Here is a 19,563-nt window from a genome sequence, read left to right on the forward strand (position 1 = left end):
TTAGTTTTTTTTATACCTTATAAGAACAATTTCTACTTACGATTAAAAAACAAAACACACTGTAAATTTTACTGTAAAATCCTGCAAATGAGCTTCCCATTGTTGTGTGTTTTTACTGTAAAAATACAATATTTACAGTAAAAAATTTAATCAAATAAAAAAATTAAAACACTGTAACTTTTATTGTAAAATCCGGCAAATGAGCTGCCAGTTCTTTTTTTCCAGTTTTTTATTCCTAAAAAACAATTTCTCTTCACAATTAAAAAAAAACACTGAACATTTTACTGTAAAATCCGGCAAATTAACTGCTAGTTTTTTGGTGTTTTTTTAATACCGTCAAAAAAATCAATTCCTATTTACAATAAAACTATATTTAAAAACACTGTAAATTTTACTGTAAAATCTGACAAATGAGCTGCCAGTTTTTGGGGTGTTTTTTTATTTATTTTTAAAATTTTTACCAAAAAAAATACAATTTCTATTTACAATAAAAACAAATCTAAAAACATTTTTTTTAAATGTACTGTACAATCCAGCAAATGAGCTGCCAGGTTTTTTTAATACTTTATAAAAACAATTTCTACTTACAATAAAAACAAATCAACACTGTACATTTTACTGTAAAATCCGGCAAATTCGCTGCCAGTTTTTGTGTTTTTTTTACCGTAAAAAAAAAATTATCTTTACAATAAAAAAAATTACAATTAAATAAATAAAAAAAACACTGTAAAATCTGACAATTGAGCTGCCAGTTTTTGTTTTTGTTTTTTGTTTTACTGTAAAAAAAAACAATTTGTAAAATCTCGCAAATGAGCTTCCCATTTTTACCGTAAAAACACCATTTCTATTTACAGTAAAAAATGTAATTGAATAAAAAATTAAAACACTGTAAATTTGACTGTAAAAGCCGGCAAATGAGCTGCCAGGTTTTTTTTTTTGGTTTTTTTTTATTCCTTAAAGAACAATTTCTCTTCACAATTAAAAAAAACCCACTGTACATTTTACTGTAAAATCAGACAAATTAACTGCTAGTTTTTTGGTGGGTTTTTTATTACCGTCAAAAAATCAATTCCTATTTACAATAAAACTATTTTTAAAAACACTGTAATTTTTACTGTAAAATCTGACAAATGAGCTGCCAGTTTTTGGGGTGTTTTTATTTTTACCGATTTCTATTTACAATAAAAACAAATTTAAACTTTTTTTTTTTTTTTAATGTACTGTACAATCCAGCAAATGAGCTGCCAGGTTTAAAAAAAAAAAAGGTTTATACTTTATAAAAACTATTTCTACTTACAATAAAAACAAAACAACACTGTACATTTTCATCATAATTTTTTTTAATTCTTTTTTTTTTTTTTTTTTATTATTTAAAAAATATATTATTTATTCTTAATTATGTTAAAAACATATTTTTATATTCATTTTTTTCCCTGAAAACAGCCACATGGCAGTGAACTTTGACCTAAGATGGTTTGCCTCCAACAGCGAATGATATGAAAACAATTTCCTATGCATTTAAATATTAATATTTGTATTTATAATGTAAAAAAAATGTATGTTGGTCTTTACAGCATATTACTGTAAATGTAAAAACATGATCACTGTTTTTTTTTTTACTGTAAAAAACAACAACAAAAAACACTGGCAGCTCATTGACAGTGTTTTTGTTTTGTTTTGTTTTTTTAATTATAAATACAAAATTGTTTTTTACAGTAAAATAAAAAACAAAAACAAAAACTAGCAGCTCATTTGTCAGATTTTACAGTGTTTATTTATTTATTTTATTAAAAAAAAAAGTATTGTAAAGAGAAATAGTTTTTTTACTGTTAAAAAAAAAAATCTAAAAAACTGTCAAATCTGGCAAATTCGCTGCCAGTTTTTGTGTGTTTTCTTTACTGTAAAAAAAAGAAAAAATCTTTACAATAAAAAAAAAAATTAATAAATAAAAAAAACTGTAAAATCTGACAAATGAGCTGTTAGTTTTTGTTTTTTGTTTTACTGTAAAAAAAACAATTTGTATTTAAAATTAAAAAATAAAATAAAGAAAACACTGTCAATGTTTTTTGTTGTTTTTTTACAGTAAAAAAACAGCAATCTTGTTTTTACATTTACAGTAATATGCTGTAAAGACCAACTTACATTTTTTGACATTATAAATACAAATATTATTATTTCAATGCACAGGAAATTGTTTTCATATCATTCGCTGTTGGAGGCAAACCATCTTAGGTCAAAATTCACTGTAAAAAGAAATTTCTCTTTACAATAAAAAAAAATAAAAATTAAATACATTTTAAAAAACACTGTAAAATCTGACAAATGAGCTGCTAGCTTTTGTTTTTTGTTTTTTTTTAGCTGTAAAAAAAACAATTTGTATTTATAATTTAAAAAAATAAAAACACTGTCAATGTTTTTTTGTTGTTGTTTTTTTACAGTAAAAAAAAAGCGATCATGTTTTTACATTTACAGTAATATGCTGTAAAGACCAACTTACATTTTTTTTGACATTATAAATACAAATATTAATATTTAAATGCATTGGAAATTGTTTTCATATCATTCGCTGTTGGAGGCAAACCATCTTAGGTCAAAATTCACTGCCATGTGGCATGTTTTCAGAGGAAAAAATGAATATAAAAATATTTTTTTATATAATAATAAATAATATATTTTTTAAATAGAAAAAAACACATTTAAAGGCCTACTGAAATGAATTTTTTTAAATTTAAACGGGGATAGCAGATCCATTCTATGTGTCATACTTGATCATTTCGCGATATTGCCATATTTTTGCTGAAAGGATTTAGTAGAGAACATCGACGATAAAGTTCGCAACTTTTGGTCGATGATAAAAAAAAGCCTTGCCTGTACCGGAAGTAGCGTGACGTCACAGGTTGAAAGGCTCCTCACATTTCCCCATTGTTTACACCAGCAGCGAGAGCCATTCGGACTGAGAAAGCCACGATTACCCCATTAATTTGAGCCGGGATGAAAGATTTGTGGATGAGGAACGTGAGAGTGAAGGACTAGAGTGCAGTGCAGGACGTATCTTTTTTCGCTCCGACCGTAACTTAGGTACAAGCTGGCTCATTGGATTCCACACTTTCTCCTTTTTCTATTGTGGATCACGGATTTGTATTTCAAACCACCTCGGATACTATATCCTCTTGGAAATGAGAGTCGAGAACGCGAAATGGACATTCACAGTGACTTTTATCTCCACGACAATACATCGGCGAAGCACTTTAGCTACGGAGCCAACGTGATAGCATCGGGCTTAAATGCAGATAGAAACAAAATAAATAAACCCCTGACTGGAAGGATAGACAGAAGATCAACAATACTATTAAACCATGGACATGTAACTACACGGTTAATGCTGTGCCGCCTGGTGAAGCTTAACAATGCTGTTGCTAACGACGCCATTGAAGCTAGCTTAGCTACAGGACCTCACAGAGCTATGCTAAAAACATTAGCTCTGCACCTACGCCAGCCAGCCCTCATCTGCTCATCAACACCCGTGCTCACCTGCGTTCCAGCGATCGACGGAGCGACGAAGGACTTCATCGATGCGGTCGGCGGCTAGCGTCGGATAGCGCGTCTGCTATCCAAGTCAAAGTCCTCCTGGTTGTGTTGCTGCAGCCAGCCGCTAATACACCGATCCCACCTACAACTTTCTTCTTTGCAGTCTTCATTGTTCATTAAACAAATTGCGAAAGATTCACCAACACGTGTGTTGAAAGTGTACAAAACATGGATTTGTGTCGTCAATATTCATATTTATATTTAATTTGCTTCACTCTACAAACTTTTCTATTTACGAACCCTGTTAAGCTGGTACTATGTTCTACGATTGGTGCTGATATCGTATGGCATTGATATTGACATCGGCCATTACTCAAACACGCCGACATGGAACCCAGGTTGAGTGTCAGGACGGGAAGTTTGCAAATGGAAACGCAGCCTTAGCGTGTTCTTTTTGAACAGTAACACTGTCAACTAGTGGCCGAACACGCACATTACACTTTGCAGTTAAAAACGCTGATGTGATTTCTCTGCGATGAACTGATGAACTTCCTGTATTAACCTCGCTGGCCTGGGATTAGCTGACATCTCATGTCCAATGTTGTTGTTGTTGTTGTTGTTGTTGTTGTTGCCATGACGACAACCCTGGTAAACAAACACACGTCGGCCATTTTGATCCCTACAAGCATTCTTAGATTTATTGTGAACATTAAAGCTGATTATACTAAGTAGAATGTAAGAAAATAACACAATAGATCATTAAATATACAAAGAATATCTCAAAAACTAAATTGACTTGATATCATATTACATTGTTGTTGTTTTTAAAGTGGAATAAAATCACATATATTGCAGTATTTGTAAACTAATTGGTAAATACAGCTAGCTCCTGTTAGCATATAGCCTAGCATGTTTACCTTTTGTAAACACAGCTAGCTCGTATCGCACATGATATCACACACAAGTAAACACTCTGCAGGACTGCTTGTATTGCACATGATATCACACACAAGTAAACACTCTGCAGGACTGCTTGTATCGCACATGATATCACACACAAGTAAACACTCTGCAGGACTGCTTGTATTGCACATGATATCACACACAAATAAACACTCTGCAGGACTGCTTGTATTGCACATGATATCACACACAAATAAACACTCTGCAGGACTGCTCGTATCGCACATGATATCACACACAAACACTCTGCAGGACTGCTTGTATCGCACATGATATCACACACAAGTAAACACTCTGCGGGACTGCTTGTATCGCACATGATATCACACACAAGTAAACACTCTGTAGGACTGTGTGTATCGCACGTGGTATCACACACAAGTAAACACTCTTCAGGACCGCTTGTATCGCACATGATATCACACACAAGTAAACACTCTGCAGGACTGCTTGTATCGCACATGATATCACACACAAGTAAACACTCTGCAGGACTGCTTGTATTGCAGATGATATCACACACAAATAAACAATTTACGGGACTGTTTGTATTGCACATGATATCACACACAAGTAAACACTCTGCAGGACTGCTTGTATCGCACATTATATCACACACAAGTAAACACTCTGTAGGAATGCTTGTATCGCATATGATATCACACACAAGTAAACATTCTGCAGGTCTGCTTTTATCGCACATGATATCACACACAACTAAACACTCTGCAGGACTGCTTGTATCGCACATGATATCACACACAAGTAAACACTCTGCAGGACTGCTTGTATCACACATGATATCACACACACACAAGTAAACATCCTGCAGGACTGCTTGTATCACACATGATATCACACACAACTAAACATTCTGCAGGACTGCTTGTATCGCACATGATATCACACACAAGTAAACACTCTGCAGGACTGCTTGTATCACACATGATATCACACACAAGTAAACACTCCGCAGGACTGCTTGTATCGCACATGATATCACACACAAGTAAACACCCTGCAGGACTGCTTGTATCAGTTGTCACAACATGACTCAGGTCTGGGATCTTTCCCCGTGTGGGGTTTCGTGCTCCGCCTGTGTCGCCACAGTAAATAGTCCTCTTAATCGGTTACATAAAATCCTGATTGTGTTCCTCAGTAAGTCTTTGGCACGTTGCAACATAGCAGCCAGATTACGGTAAGGACGTCTCACCAACAGGATTACCTCGTGATCTAAGCACCTTATGTAGTTCCCGGCAATGCAAATCAGCCATAAGCTGGTCTGGGTCTGCACATATAAAGGTGGCGGGGCGGATGCCAGACCCAGTCTGGTGTTTGTTTACGACCATCTCATACTTCATCCTTGCTGTTACCCTGAGAAGGTAAGAGAAATACCTTCTTCAGTTTTTCTACGGACGCCCTTCAAGGGTTCTGAACCCCTCTGATGTTCGGGGTTCCATTGCCCTTGCTTGGGATTCTCTGACTTTGACCCCCGGGTAATGTTGCGTTTCTTCTCCCAGAATGGCGTCCTCCAAGCTGGTCCTTCTTCTGGTCCTGCTGTCCTGCATCGAGAGCAGTCTGTGCACCACCTGTGTGGTCGACAGCTTCACGGTCAAAGAGGGCTTTGACCCCGCCAGGGTGAGTGCGGCCAAAGCTCTTTCTCCAAAACTACAAAAAAATGCAAAATGTGACTTCCTGGACTTCCTGCAGTACTCTGGAAAGTGGTACGCCCTGCAGAAGAAAGATCCGGAAGGCTTGTTCTTGCAGGACAACATCTCTGCGGAGTACACCATCGACGACGACGGCAGCATGACGGCTTCCTCCAAAGGACGTGTCACTCTCTTTGGGTATGTCTGACAGGAAGATCCTCGTCTTTGGGATCAGCTGAGGAAGATTCTTGGGTTGCTTGGTCTTGAAAATCAGTTCTGAAGTCTTTGTTTACTTACATCTGCTCGTGTGATTCCCTTGTAGCTTCTGGGTTGTATGCGCCGACATGGCCGCCCAGTACTCTGTCCCCGACCCCGCCACCCCCGGCAAGATGTTTATGAACTACCAGGGACTGGCCAGCTACCTGTCCAGTGGAGGTTAGTGCCCACCTACACCTCTTTTCACTCCCACTCCCCTCCTTCCTAAAACCTTTCCATTCACCGCCAGGCGACAACTACTGGGTGATCGACACAGACTACGACAACTACGCCATCACCTACGCCTGCCGCACAGTCAAGGAGGACGGCAGCTGCGAGGACGGCTACGGCCTGGTCTTCTCCAGGAACCCCCGCGGTTTACCCCCGGCCATCCAGCGCGTTGTGCGTCAGAAGCAGGAGGAAATCTGCATGGCCGGACAGTTCCAGCCCGTGCTGCAGTCCGGAGCCTGTTGAGGAGGGGGACGCCGGTGCCACCGAGCTGCGGTCTTTGCGGCTTCAACGCAGGAGACGTGAGACCGAGTGTGTTTGTATGGACGGATGCTGTACAAGCATAAAAGAGCCACTGCCCTTGTCGTCTTCCAGCTGGAGTCCAAGAGTTCTGTTGGTCTTCTGAACGACAACATGAAATAAAACAATTTTTTTTCTAACAACTGCATCTTTGTTTTGTGTGTGGCGTCTGGTTGAGCCTTGAGAACATGCTGAACTTTGAGCTGCTGATCCCTCCTGAGCCCATAAGAACCCTCAGCCTTAGCCCAGCGGTGAAACACAGAGCAGTAATGGGCTTACTGGTGGTCTGACCTCGGCGTACTCTAGTCCTGTTCTGCTAATTCTACTGTTAGCCACAGGTCCGTGATCAAACTGCCTGATCCTGGACTGACTTGGTCACATCTAGTCTTAGACTTAGATTGGTCACATCTATTGGTCACATCTAGTCTTAGACTTAGATTAGTCAGATCTAGTCTTAGACTTAGATTGGTTACATCTACTCTTAAACTTAGATTGGTCACATCTAGTCTTAAACTTAGATTGGTTACATCTAGTCTTAGACTTAGATTGGTCACATCTAGTCTTAAACTTAGATTGGTTACATCTAGTCTTAGACTTAGATTGGTCACATCTAGTCTTAGACTTAGATTGGTCAGATCTGGTCTTAGACTTAGATTGGTCACATCTAATGTGGGGCGGTATAGCTCGGTTGGTAGAGCGGCCGTGCCAGCAACTTGAGGGTTCCAGGTTCGATCCCCGCTTCCGCCATCCTAGTCACTGCCGTTGTGTCCTTGGGCAAGACACTTTACCCACGTGCTCCCAGTGCCACCCACACTGGTTTAAATGTAACTTAGATATTGGGTTTCACTATGTAAAGCGCTTTGAGTCTCTAGAGAAAAGCGCTATATAAATATAATTCACTTCACTTCACATCTAGTCTTAAACTTAGATTGCTTACATCTAGTCTTGGACTTAGATTGGTCAGATCTAGTCTTAGATTTAGATTGGTCACATCTATTGGTCCCATCTAGTCTTAGACTTAGATTGGTCAGATCTGATCTTAGACTTAGATTGGTCACATCTAGTCTTAAACTTAGATTGGTTACATCTAGTTTTAGACTTAGATTGGTCAGATCTAGTCTTAGACTTAGATTGGTCACATCTATTGGTCACATCTAGTCTTAGACTTAGATTGGTCAGATCTGGTCTTAGACTTAGATTGGTTACATCTACTCTTAAACTTAGATTGGTTACATCTAGTCTTAGACTTAGATTGGTCACATCTAGTCTTAGACTTAGATTGGTCACATCTAGTCTTAGACTTGGATTGGTCACATCTAGTCTTACACATAGATTGGTCAGATCTAGTCTTAGACGTATATTGGTCAGATCTAGTCTTACACTTAGATTGGTCAGATCTGGTCTTAGACTTAGATTGGTCACATCTAGTGTTAGACTTATATTGGTCGGATCTTGTCTTGGACTTAGATTGGTCACATCTAGTCTTAGTGGTAGATTGGTCAGATCTAGTCTTACACTCAGATTGGTCAGATCTTGTCTTAGACTTAGATTGGTCACATTTAGTGTTAGACTTAGATTGGTCGGATCTTGTCTTAGACTTAGATTGGTTACATCTAGTCTTAGACTTAGATTGGTCACATCTAGTCCTGTTCTGCTAATTCTACTGTAGGCCACAGGTCCGCGATCAAACTGCCTGATCTGGACTGACTTGTCATAGTATTTGGTAGACATAAACTTTCAGAAGTTCTTTGTATCGGGCAAGCCCTAAACCTCCGATTGTGGAAAGTGAACTACATCCAGTTTCTCCAATGAACATGTGGCACAAAGGGTTCATCAGAGAAGCGGTTCAACTTTAGAGTTTCAAAGTTCAATGGGCAGAGTCCTAAATCTTGATGGGATCGACTTGTTTGAAGCTCCTTCATTCAACAACCTCATTCATTCATGACTCTTTGTTGCCAACCGAAACTTCCGTGGTCACTTACGACCGGAAGATTTGGGAGACAGTTCTGGAAATCTGAGACATTCCCAACGTTTGATCTGCTGCCGGGTAGGAATTTGGGATTTTGAGCTTGGTTTATCGAACAAAGAGGGTATTTTTGTTTCTGTTTCATAAAATTAGGGCCATCTTTGGTGTGGAGCAGGGGTGTCCAACTGGTTTAATCCGGACCGCGGCCTGCGAGCTGAGTGTTGCAAAGTATAACAATGAGCTGGAATTTTCAATGACAGAAACTGCTGTTCTAAACATGTCCACTGGATGTCACAATAGGCGAGCAAACGGGGGCCAAGCTAGAGGTGCACGGGGGCTGCGGCTCCTCCTCCTGGACTCAAATTAAACCTAAAACCTGCCGTCTTCTGCTGGGAACACATAGTTGTTTGGCATCCTCATCGCCCCAGAAAGTGAACGCAGAGTGTAAGTCCACCCTATGGAACAGGTTCTACCTCCATTTGTAGGGTTTGGATATTTGGATATGAAAAATGAGGTATTTGATACCTACAAGAATTTGTATTTATTTATTTTTTAATTTAGTATTTTGTTCAATCCGGGCTAGACCATGATTTATGGTTTAATGGCTGAGACAAACACTGAGACAAAGTCTAAATTCATTGTGTTCTTCTTTGTGTTCTTGAAACCGCAACAAGTTTTTTCAACAAACTTTCTTCGTTCTTTGGTTTTATTTTGTTTTGCCAAGAGGATTATTTAGGATTTAAACATTTTTATAATGTTCTTGTTCTATTTTTGGCCAGCGGAAAAAACAATCTGAAGTTGTAACCTCAGCGCGTTCAACCGATCGCACCTGGACTGTTTGGTTTGTCATAGAAGACCTTTCATGCTCAGGGACTTGGATTGGTCTGATCTAGTCTTAGACTTAGATTGGTCAGATCTAGTCTCAGCCTGAGATTGGTCAGATCTAGTCTTAGACTTAGATTGGTCTGATCTAGTCTTAGACTTAGATTGGTGTGATCTAGTCTTAGACTTAGATTGGGCGGATCTAGTCTCAGCCTGAGATTGGTCAGATCTAGTCTTAGACTTAGATTGGTCTGATCTAGTCTTAGACTTAGATTGGTCTGATCTAGTCTTAGACTTAGATCGGTCACATCTAGTCTTAGACTTAGATTGGTCACATCTAGTCTTAGACTTAGATCGGTCACATCTAGTCTTGAACTGAGATTGGTCAGATCTAGTCTCAGACTTAGATTGGTCACTTCTAGTTAAAGTTAAAGTTCCAATGATTGTCATACACACACTAGGTGTGGTGAGATTATCCTCTGCATTTGACCCATCACCCTCACCCCCTGGGAGGTGAGGGGAGCAGTGAGCAGTCAGATTGAGCAGATCTAGTCTTAGAATTAGATTGTTCAGATCTAGTCTCAGCCTGAGATTGGTCAGATCTAGTCTTAGACTTAGATTGGTCAGATCTAGTCTTAGACTTAGATCAGTCACATCTAGTCTTAGACTTATATTGGTCAGATCTAGTCTTAGCCTTAGATTGGGTGGAGCTAGTCGTATACTTATATTGGTCAGTTCTAGTCCCGGCCTGAGATTGGTCAGATCTAGTCTTAGAATTTGATTGGTCAGATTTAGTCTCAGCCTAAGATTGGTCGCATCTAGTCTTAGACTTAGATTGGTCAGATCTATTCTTAGACTTAGATCGGTCAGATCTAGTCTTAGACTTAGATTGGTCATATCCAGTCTTAGACTCATATTAGTCACATCTAGTGTTAGATTTATATTGGTTGGATCTAATCTTAGACTTAGATTGTTCACATCTAGTCTTAAACTTAGATTGGTCAGATCTAGTCTTACACTTAGATTGGTCACATCTAGTCTTAGAATTAGATTGGTCACATCTAGTCTTAGACTGACATTGGTCAGATCTAGTCTTAGATTGGTCACATCTAGTCACATTAGTTTTAGACTGAGATTGGTCACATCTAGTCTTGGACTCAGATTGGTCACATCTAGTCTTAGACTTAGATTGGTCACATCTAGTCTCAGACTTAGATTGGTCACATCTACTCTTAGATTTGTATTGGTCAGATCTAGTTTTAGGCTTAGATCGGTCACATTTAGTCTTAGACTTAGATCGGTCACATCTAGTCTTAGACTAAGACTGGTCAGCTCTAGTCTTAGACTTAGATTGGTCACATCTAGTCTTAGACTTACAACGGTCAGATCTAGTCTTAGACTTAGATTGGTCACATCTAGTCTTAGACTTAGTTCGGTCAGATCTAGTCTTAGACTTAGATCGGTCAGATCTAGTCTTAGACTTAGATCGGTCAGATCTAGTCTTAGACTTAGATCGGTCACATCTAGTCTTACACTTAGATTGGTCACATCTAGTCTTAGACTGACATTGTTCAGATCTAGTCTTAGATTGGTCACATCTAGTTACATTAGTTTTAGACTGAGATTGGTCACATCTAGTCTTGGACTCAGATTGGTCACATCTAGTCTTAGACTTAGATTGGTCACATCTAGTCTCAGACTTAGATTGGTCACATCTAGTCTTAGACTTGTATTGGTCAGATCTAGTTTTAGGCTTAGATCGGTCACATTTAGTCTTAGACTTAGATCGGTCACATCTAGTCTTAGACTAAGACTGGTCACATCTAGTCTTAGACTTAGATTGGTCACATCTAGTCTTAGACTTAGTTCGGTCAGATCTGGTCTTAGACTTAGATCGGTCAGATCTAGTCTTAGACTTAGATCGGTCAGATCTAGTCTTAGACTTAGATCGGTCACATCTAGTCTTAGACTTAGATTGGTCACATCTAGTCTCAGACTTAGATTGGTCACATCTAGTCTTAGACTTATATTGGTCAGATCTAGTTTTAGGCTTAGATCGGTCACATTTAGTCTTAGACTTAGATCGGTCACATTTAGTCTTAAACTAAGACTGGTCAGATCTAGTCTTAGACTTAGATCGGTCACATCTAGTCTTAGACTTAGATTGGTCACATCTAGTCTTAGACTTAGATTGGTCACATCTAGCCTTAGACTTAGATCGGTCAGATCTAGTCTTAGACTTAGATTGGTCACATCTAGTCTTACACATAGATTGGTCACATCTAGTCTCAGACTTAGATTGGTCACATCTAGTTTTAGACTAAGATTGGTCCGATCTAGTCTCTGAGCATGAATTTATGAAGTCTACTTGGGTGAGAGGCGAAAGGTCTTCCAAGACAAACCAAACAGTCCAGCTTTGATCGATTTGAAGGCCCTGAGATGACAATGACCTGGATGAATGAGAACATTTATAGACAATCAGAAGTTGTCTTTATTTTGAAGTTATCATGCCATGGTTTTACTAGTCCGGCCCCACTTGGGAATAGGTTTTCCTCCATGTGGCCCCTGAGCTACAAGGAGTTTGACACCCCTGGTGTAGAGTCTTTAACTTTCTGGAACCTATTTTTTTATTTTCTTTACGTTAAAACCAAGTCCCCTTTGCATTTTGCTCTCCTTTGTACGGTTTTTGTGCATGGTGACACCCAGGAACCGAGGTCCTAGTCAATGATGGTTCTTCAGATATTTTTCTTGGTCCTCCTCTGGCTTTCTGCCCGGGATTTGTCCTGTCAAGGCAGCGATGTTCTGTGGCTTCTTGGCGGAAAATGTGCCCCAGGAACTTGTTTTGGCCACGTTCTATATGTCTCTCTTTCTAGACTTGGTTTAAGACTTTGTCACTGGTAACTCTTTCAACCCATACGCCTATAGAACCATATTTTTGTATCAGACTGTATCCATTTGGAATGAATCGTGCAGTCCATTTCTAGAAATCATCTGTGGCTTCCTGGCGGAAAATGTGCCCCAGGAACTTGTTTTGGCCACATTCTATTTGTCTCTCTTTCTAGACTTGGTTTAAGACTTTGTCACTAGTAACTCTTTCAACCCATACGCCTATAGAACCATATTTTTGTATCAGACTGTATCCATTTGGGATGAATCGTGCAGTCCATTTCTAGAAACCATCTGTGGCTTCCTGGCGGAAAATGTGCCCCAGGAACTTGTTTTGGCCACGTTCTATATGTCTCTCTTTCTAGACTTGGTTTAAGACTTTGTCACTGGTAACTCTTTCGACCCATACGCCTATAGAACCATATTTTTGTATCAGACTGTATCCATTTGGAATGAATCGTGCAGTCCATTTCTAGAAACCATCTGTGGCTTCCTGGCGGAAAATGTGCCCCAGGAACTTGTTTTGGCCACGTTCTATATGTCTCTCTTTCTAGACTTGGTTTAAGACTTTGTCACTGGTAACTCTTTCGACCCATACGCCTATAGAACCATATTTTTGTATCAGACTGTATCCATTTGGGATGAATCGTGCAGTCCATTTCTAGAAACCATCTGTGGCTTCCTGGCGGAAAATGTGCCCCAGGAACTTGTTTTGGCCACGTTCTATACGTCTCTCTTTCTAGACTTGGTTTAAGACTTTGTCACTGGTAACCCTTTCGACCCATACGCCTATAGAACCATATTTTTGTATCAGACTGTATCCATTTGGAATGAATCGTGCAGTCCATTTCTAGAAATCACCCGTGTCAATTGAAGGATCCTGGTGAGTTGGACCAAAGAACTGCAAAGGTAAAGGAGCATTTATTCAAAGAAACACAACAACAAAGTAAACTATCCTACACAAAGACATTCCAATCTGGTTGAGGTACTCTGTATTATTTGTCGAATACTTACTTCAAGTACTTCAGTCTAATCCAAGGTCGGTGTTAGCATGCACAACTACTGCGTATTAGCATCCTGAATTATATTTCATATTTTTGTCTCCTACACAACCTTCTATTTCTTGGTCTCCTCGATTTGCTCCACCTCGCTGGACTCGTCCACCACCTTGCCGTTGACCATGGTCTGGGTCACCACCTTCACGATCTTCCTGGTGCGAACTTCGGGCTCCTCTGCGTGGGCGGACAGTTCACAAGTTTGTCACATTTAATAACTGAACGGGTTTTCGCAAACGTGGCGGTGTGAGTCCATCCTACCCCGCTAGTTGCTATAGAAACGGAACTGTTTCGACGGTTAGGGGGATATTTGACTTAAGTCCTGTTTTCAACCGCTTTGTTGTCCTGTTTTCAACCGCTTTGTGGTGAAAAGGACATTCCCTTGTACTTGTGCAACGACAATAAAGAGCACACCATGCCCTAGGGTGGTCTCCATACCAATATTTTGGTACCGGTACCAAAATGTATTTCCATACTTTTCGATACTTTTGTAAATAAAAGGGACCAGTACATGAAACATATGTTTATTTTTGTAATTTAGTCCTCAAATAAAATAGTGAACATACTAGACAACTTGTCTTTTAGTAGTAAGTAAACAAACAAAGACTCCTAATTAGTCTGCTGACATATGCAGTAACATATTGTGTCATTTATACACCTATTATTTTGTCTACATTATGAGGGACAAACTGTAAAAAAAAATTGATTATAAACCTACTTGTTCATTTACCGTTAATATCTGCTTATTTTCTATTTTAACATGTTCTATCTACACTTCTGTTAAAATGTAATAATCACTTATTCTTCTCTTCCTTGATACTTTACATTAGTTTTGGATGATACCACACATTTAGGTATCAATTAAATACCAAGTAGTTACAGGATCATACATTGGTTATAATTTAAGTCCTCATGTGTCCAGGGACGTATTTACTGACCTTATAAACATAATATGAATTTAAAAAAACGGAAAAAGATTTTGTGACGTTAAAAAATATCGATGTAATCATAGTAGAATCGACTAGATACGCTCTTGTACTTGGTATCATTACAGTGGATGTCAGGTGTAGATCCACCCATGTCGTTTGTTTACATTGTGACGCCGGTGAGCTATTGTGTCCTCCTACGGTGTGTAGTGAAGCATGTTTAGCTATCCCTTGTCCTCCAGTGATAATGATATTTGTAAGAAACTCATCTTATTCGTCGCCATCGAGGCGAGGATTAGTGATTTAGAAGTAGCTGCTAGCTAGCTAGCCATGTCTTAAAGCACCTCTTCCTGAGGGTGTTTCAGTGTTATAACTTCACCTGTATCTTTACTTTTTACACCAAAATGCGTCCATTCTCCCTTTTCTGTCTACACACTGCTTGTAAGTACTCTGTGGGTGTGCGCTGCCGAACATGCTCCTCTGCTCGTAAAACTAGCATTGTCATTGACAACGTGCCGTCATACCCGTTAAAAAATAGGGGGGGTACTTTTTAGAGGTGGTATTGTAGCGAATATGAGTCATTAGTATCGCGGTACTATGCCGTAAACACTAGTTGGGGTGTGCTTTGTGGACGCCATCTGCTCCCCAAGCTGCAAGTCTTTGCTGTCGTCCAGCATTCTGTTTTTGTGAACTTTGCAGCCAGTTCAGTTTTAGTTTCGTTTTGCATAGCCTTCCCTAAGTTTCGATGCCTTTTTCTTAAGCCTTTTGTTTATTTTTGGTTTAAGCATTAGATACCTTTGTGATCACGACATCTACAAAGCAAATAGCTACCCGTTGCCACCTACTGATGTGGAAGAGTATTACACTGCCGAGCTCCAGACAGTACCGACTCTCACCGACGACACATTGTCTGTGGATTATAATTACTGATTTGCAAAAAATATTTTTAACCCAAATAGGTGAAATCACTGGTTTATATTGTTGTGATGACTTTAATACCGCGGTATTTATAATATCGTTGCACCCCTATTTTATGTTTCTTTATGTTATCAACATGTAATTCATGTTTTTTTAATCATAACCAGCCCCGCCCCCCAGGATTAGACTTTTTTTTTTTTTTCTGATGTTACGAGAATAAAGTTACAAAGTTACAAAAATAACGTCAAAATTCACCTATTGTCGTGTTATGGTAAAATAAATAAAAAGATGTTATATTTTTAATCCTTTCATTATTCCATACTACTTTAATGGATTTAAAATGAACATATTACTAATTGGAGCGTAAAAAAAAAATACTCACTTTTTGGTGGAGGAGGAACTTCCTTAAGACTAAGGAAGAGAAAAACAGAAAAATGGTTTTGAACCAGCGTGAAAATAAACAAAATGTTTTCCAAGCGAGACAAACTCAAAGCAAGATAAAAGTCGGTTCTGCCTAAACGGTTGAAAAAAAAACATCAATTAAATGTTAATCTCCAAATGAATGCAAACATATACATGACAGAAAATGATCAACAAGCGGTGTTAACTAACAGTTGAGCACATCCATCCATCCATTCATCTTCTTCCGCTTATCCGAGGTCGGGTTGCGGGGGCAGCAGCCTAAGCAGAGAAGCCCAGACTTCCCTCTCCCCAGCCACTTGGTCCAGCTCCTCCCGGGGGATCCCGAGGCGTTCCCAGGCCAGCCGGGAGACATAGTCTTCCCAACATGTCCTGGGTCTTCCCCGTGGCCTCCTACCGGTCGGACGTGCCCTAAACACCTCCCTAGGGAGACGTTCGGGTGGCATCCTGACCAGATGCCCGAACCACCTCATCTGGCTCCTCTCGATGTGGAGGAGCACTGGCTTTACTCTGAGTTCCTCCCGGATGACAGAGCTCCTCACCCTATCTCTAAGGGAGAGACCCGCCACCCGGCGGAGGAAACTCATTTGGGCCGCTTGTACCCGTGATCTTGTCCTTTCGGTCATAACCCAAAGCTCATGACCATAGGTGAGGATGGGAACGTAGATCGAGCGGTAAATTGAGAGCCTTGCCTTCCGGCTCAGCTCCTTCTTCACCACAACGGATCGATACAGCGTCCGCATTACTGAAGACGCCGCACCGATCCGCCTGTCGATCTCACGATCCACTGTTCCCTCACTCGTGAACAAGACTACCAGGTACTTGAACTCCTCCACTTGGGGCAAGATCTCCTCCCCAACCTGGAGATGGCACTCCACCCTTTACCGGGTGAGAACCATGGACTCTGACTTGGAGGTGCTGATTCTCATCCCAGTCGCTTCACACTCGGCTGTCAACCGATCCAGTGAGAGCTGAAGATCCTGGCCAGATGAAGCCATCAGGACCACATCATCTGCAAAAAGCAGAGACCTAGTCCTGCAGCCGCCAAACCGGATCCCCTCAACGCCCTGTCTGCGCCAAGAAATTCTGTCCATAAAAGTTCTGAACAGAATAGGTGACAGCTGAGCACATGCTAACCGAAATTCAAAATAGTTAGCTTCTTATGCTACATGCTATCATCTATTATAGATAGCGTTTAGTCATCCAAATTTAAAAACCTATTCTCGGACTTTGAGAAGAGCTTTTTATGCCAAGCTAAGTAGCCTCTCCGTCTTCTTACCTTTCCTCGCCCTCCAGCAGACGCCTGTAGGTGGCGATCTCCATCTCCAGGTTCTGCTTGATGCGGAGCAGATGCTCGTAGTCGGTCTTGGTGCGCTGCATGTCCAGCCGGAGCTGCGAGAGGTCTTCCTCCAGCTGGTTGAGGGTGACCTGCAGACGCTCCATCTCGCTCGAGTACTTGAGACCCGTCTCGTCCAAGTTCCCGTCCAGGGCGGCGACCTGGTCATGGATAAAATAAGGCGGTCACGGTGGGAACGTAAGTGTCGAGACGTTGGGATTCCGAATTTTGGCTTTTGCTTTCTTTTTTTCCACTCCAATCTAACATAATAGTGAGAGTCCAGTCCATAGTGGATCTAACATAATAGTGTGAGAGTCCAGTCCATAGTGGATCTAACATAATAGCGAGAGTCCAGTCCATAGTGGATCTAACATAATAGTGAGAGTCCAGTCCATAGTGGATCTAACATAATAGTGTGAGAGTCCAGTCCATAGTGGATCTAACATAATAGCGAGAGTCCAGTCCATAGTGGATCTAACATAATAGTATGAGAGTCCAGTCCATAGTGGATCTAACATAATAGTGAGAGTCTAGTCCATAGTGGATCTAACATAATAGTGTGAGAGTCCAGTCCATAGTGGATCTAACATAATAGTGAGAGTCCAGTCCATAGTGGATCTAACATAATGGTATGAGAGTCCAGTCCATAGTGGATCTAACATAATAGTGAGAGTCTAGTCCATAGTGGATCTAACATAATATTGTGAGAGTCCAGTCCATAGTGGATCTAACATAATAGTGAGAGAGTTCAGTCCATAGTGGATCTAAGTCCAGTCCATAGTGGATCTAACATAATATTGTGAGAGTCCAGTCCATAGTGGATCTAACATAATAGTGAGAGAGACTTCTACCACCTTCTACTTTTCTTTGGTACAACGGTTGTTTCCGAACGCATGGGATCTCAAAATACTCCCGAGACCAAACTCAGAGACACAAAGATTCCACAAACAGAAGTCCCCAATATTTGGTATGGTTGGCAATGACGGCGTTGGCGGACAGCTTCTTCTAGTTGGGTGCGGCTTGTTTTGAGGCCACCTATGCCACGACCACAGATGTCATGCCAAATAACTCTGGCAGCCGCAAGGGATTCCAGGTTGGCTGCTAGGGACTGCTTCACCCTCGAGGACTTTCCGCCACAGTCAGTTCCCGGCGTAGGGATGACGTGGCCGACCGAAGACCTTAGAGTGCGTATTTGCTAGTACCAAGTACCAGGTTCTGAATATACCGCATTGCCCCAGATTTCCCCAAGAAAAAATATATTTTGGTGTGCACAAGTGTCAAGGGAATATGTTCCCGCCTTTGAGCAAAAGAAAACCCTTAGAAGTTCCTACTTTGGCCTGGGTTTTGCTCGAAGACGATAAAACACAATGATCTCACCCGGTTTCTGATCTATAAGAACACATATGATTCCCTCTAGGTGTAGTGGTGGATAAAAACAAACTATTCTGATCTGATTCTGATTCTGATTCTGATTCTGACCAACATCGATTTCAACCTGGACAAAAGCACAAGTGAAGAGCGACTATTTTCGAAGAGTGCTCCAGACTTCAGACGGCTCGGTATGGCTTTGGACTTACTCCTTTTCTATAGAACAAATTGTTCATCTTAAATTAACAATTTTATTCAGACAGCCTTAAAATAAAATAATCTGGGAGGACTCTGCCCCGTACAAGGGAGGGTCCCAAAACCTGGCGACAAAGGCAGAGGATCGTCCTTCTCCATCCATCCATCCATCTTCAACCGCTTATCCGGAATGGGGTCGCGGGGACAACAGCTCCAGCAGAGACCCCCAGACTTCCCTCTCCAAAGCAACATTAGCAACTTCCTCCTGGGGAATCCCGAAGCGTTCCCAGGCCAGAGAGGTGATGTAATCCGCCCATCTGGTCTTTGGCCTACCGCGGGGTCTCCTCCCAGTGGGACGTGCAATGAGGACCTCCCTAGGGAGACGCTGGTGAGGCATCCGCACGAGATGCCAGAACCACCTAAGCTGGCTCCTTTCCAAGCCAAGGAGCAGCGGCTCTACTCCGAGTCTCTCTCGGGTGACTGAACTTCTCCCCCTATCTCTAAGGGAGATGCCAGCCACCCTTCTGAGGAAACTCATTTTGGCCGCTTGTATCCGCCATCTTATTCTTTGGGTCATGACCCACACTTCATGACCATAGGTGAGAGTAGGAATGTAGATAGCTCGGTAGACCGAGAGCTTTGCCTTCTGGCTCAGCTCTCGGTCGGATCGTCCTTCTATTGGCGGTCAATTGGGTATTTGGCGAAGAGACTGCATGACTCGGTTACTCACTACATTAGTTGTCCTGAC

The 19,563-nt window shown here is 40.7% G+C and overlaps 2 protein-coding genes across 4 annotated transcripts in view; one reads left to right on the forward strand and one right to left on the reverse strand.

Moving 5' to 3' along the window:
• Nucleotides 1–5,732: 5,732 nt before the first annotated feature.
• LOC133655178 (purpurin-like) lies at nt 5,733–7,058 on the forward strand. The gene is made up of 5 exons (XM_062055124.1): nt 5,733–5,873; nt 6,012–6,129; nt 6,202–6,338; nt 6,463–6,575; nt 6,646–7,058. The coding sequence occupies exons 1-5, from the start codon at nt 5,806–5,808 to the stop codon at nt 6,867–6,869; spliced, it is 660 nt and encodes a 219-aa protein (XP_061911108.1). The 5' UTR covers nt 5,733–5,805; the 3' UTR covers nt 6,870–7,058.
• Nucleotides 7,059–13,509: 6,451 nt separating this feature from the next.
• The window catches only part of si:ch211-243g18.2 (uncharacterized protein LOC559906 homolog), a 237,527-nt gene continuing 231,473 nt past the window's right edge, over nt 13,510–19,563 (reverse strand). For all 3 annotated transcript variants that reach the window (XM_062057133.1, XM_062057134.1, XM_062057132.1), the window contains 3 exons: nt 17,196–17,413; nt 15,879–15,907; nt 13,510–13,829 (listed from right to left, as the gene is read on the reverse strand). In XM_062057133.1, the coding sequence (XP_061913117.1) occupies nt 13,714–13,829; nt 15,879–15,907; nt 17,196–17,413 (363 nt within the window). In that variant the 3' untranslated portion in view covers nt 13,510–13,713. The remainder of the gene's footprint in view (nt 13,830–15,878; nt 15,908–17,195; nt 17,414–19,563) is intronic.

Source organism: Entelurus aequoreus, linkage group LG08 (assembly GCF_033978785.1).
Source record: "Entelurus aequoreus isolate RoL-2023_Sb linkage group LG08, RoL_Eaeq_v1.1, whole genome shotgun sequence".
NCBI classification, from domain to species: domain Eukaryota; kingdom Metazoa; phylum Chordata; class Actinopteri; order Syngnathiformes; family Syngnathidae; genus Entelurus; species Entelurus aequoreus.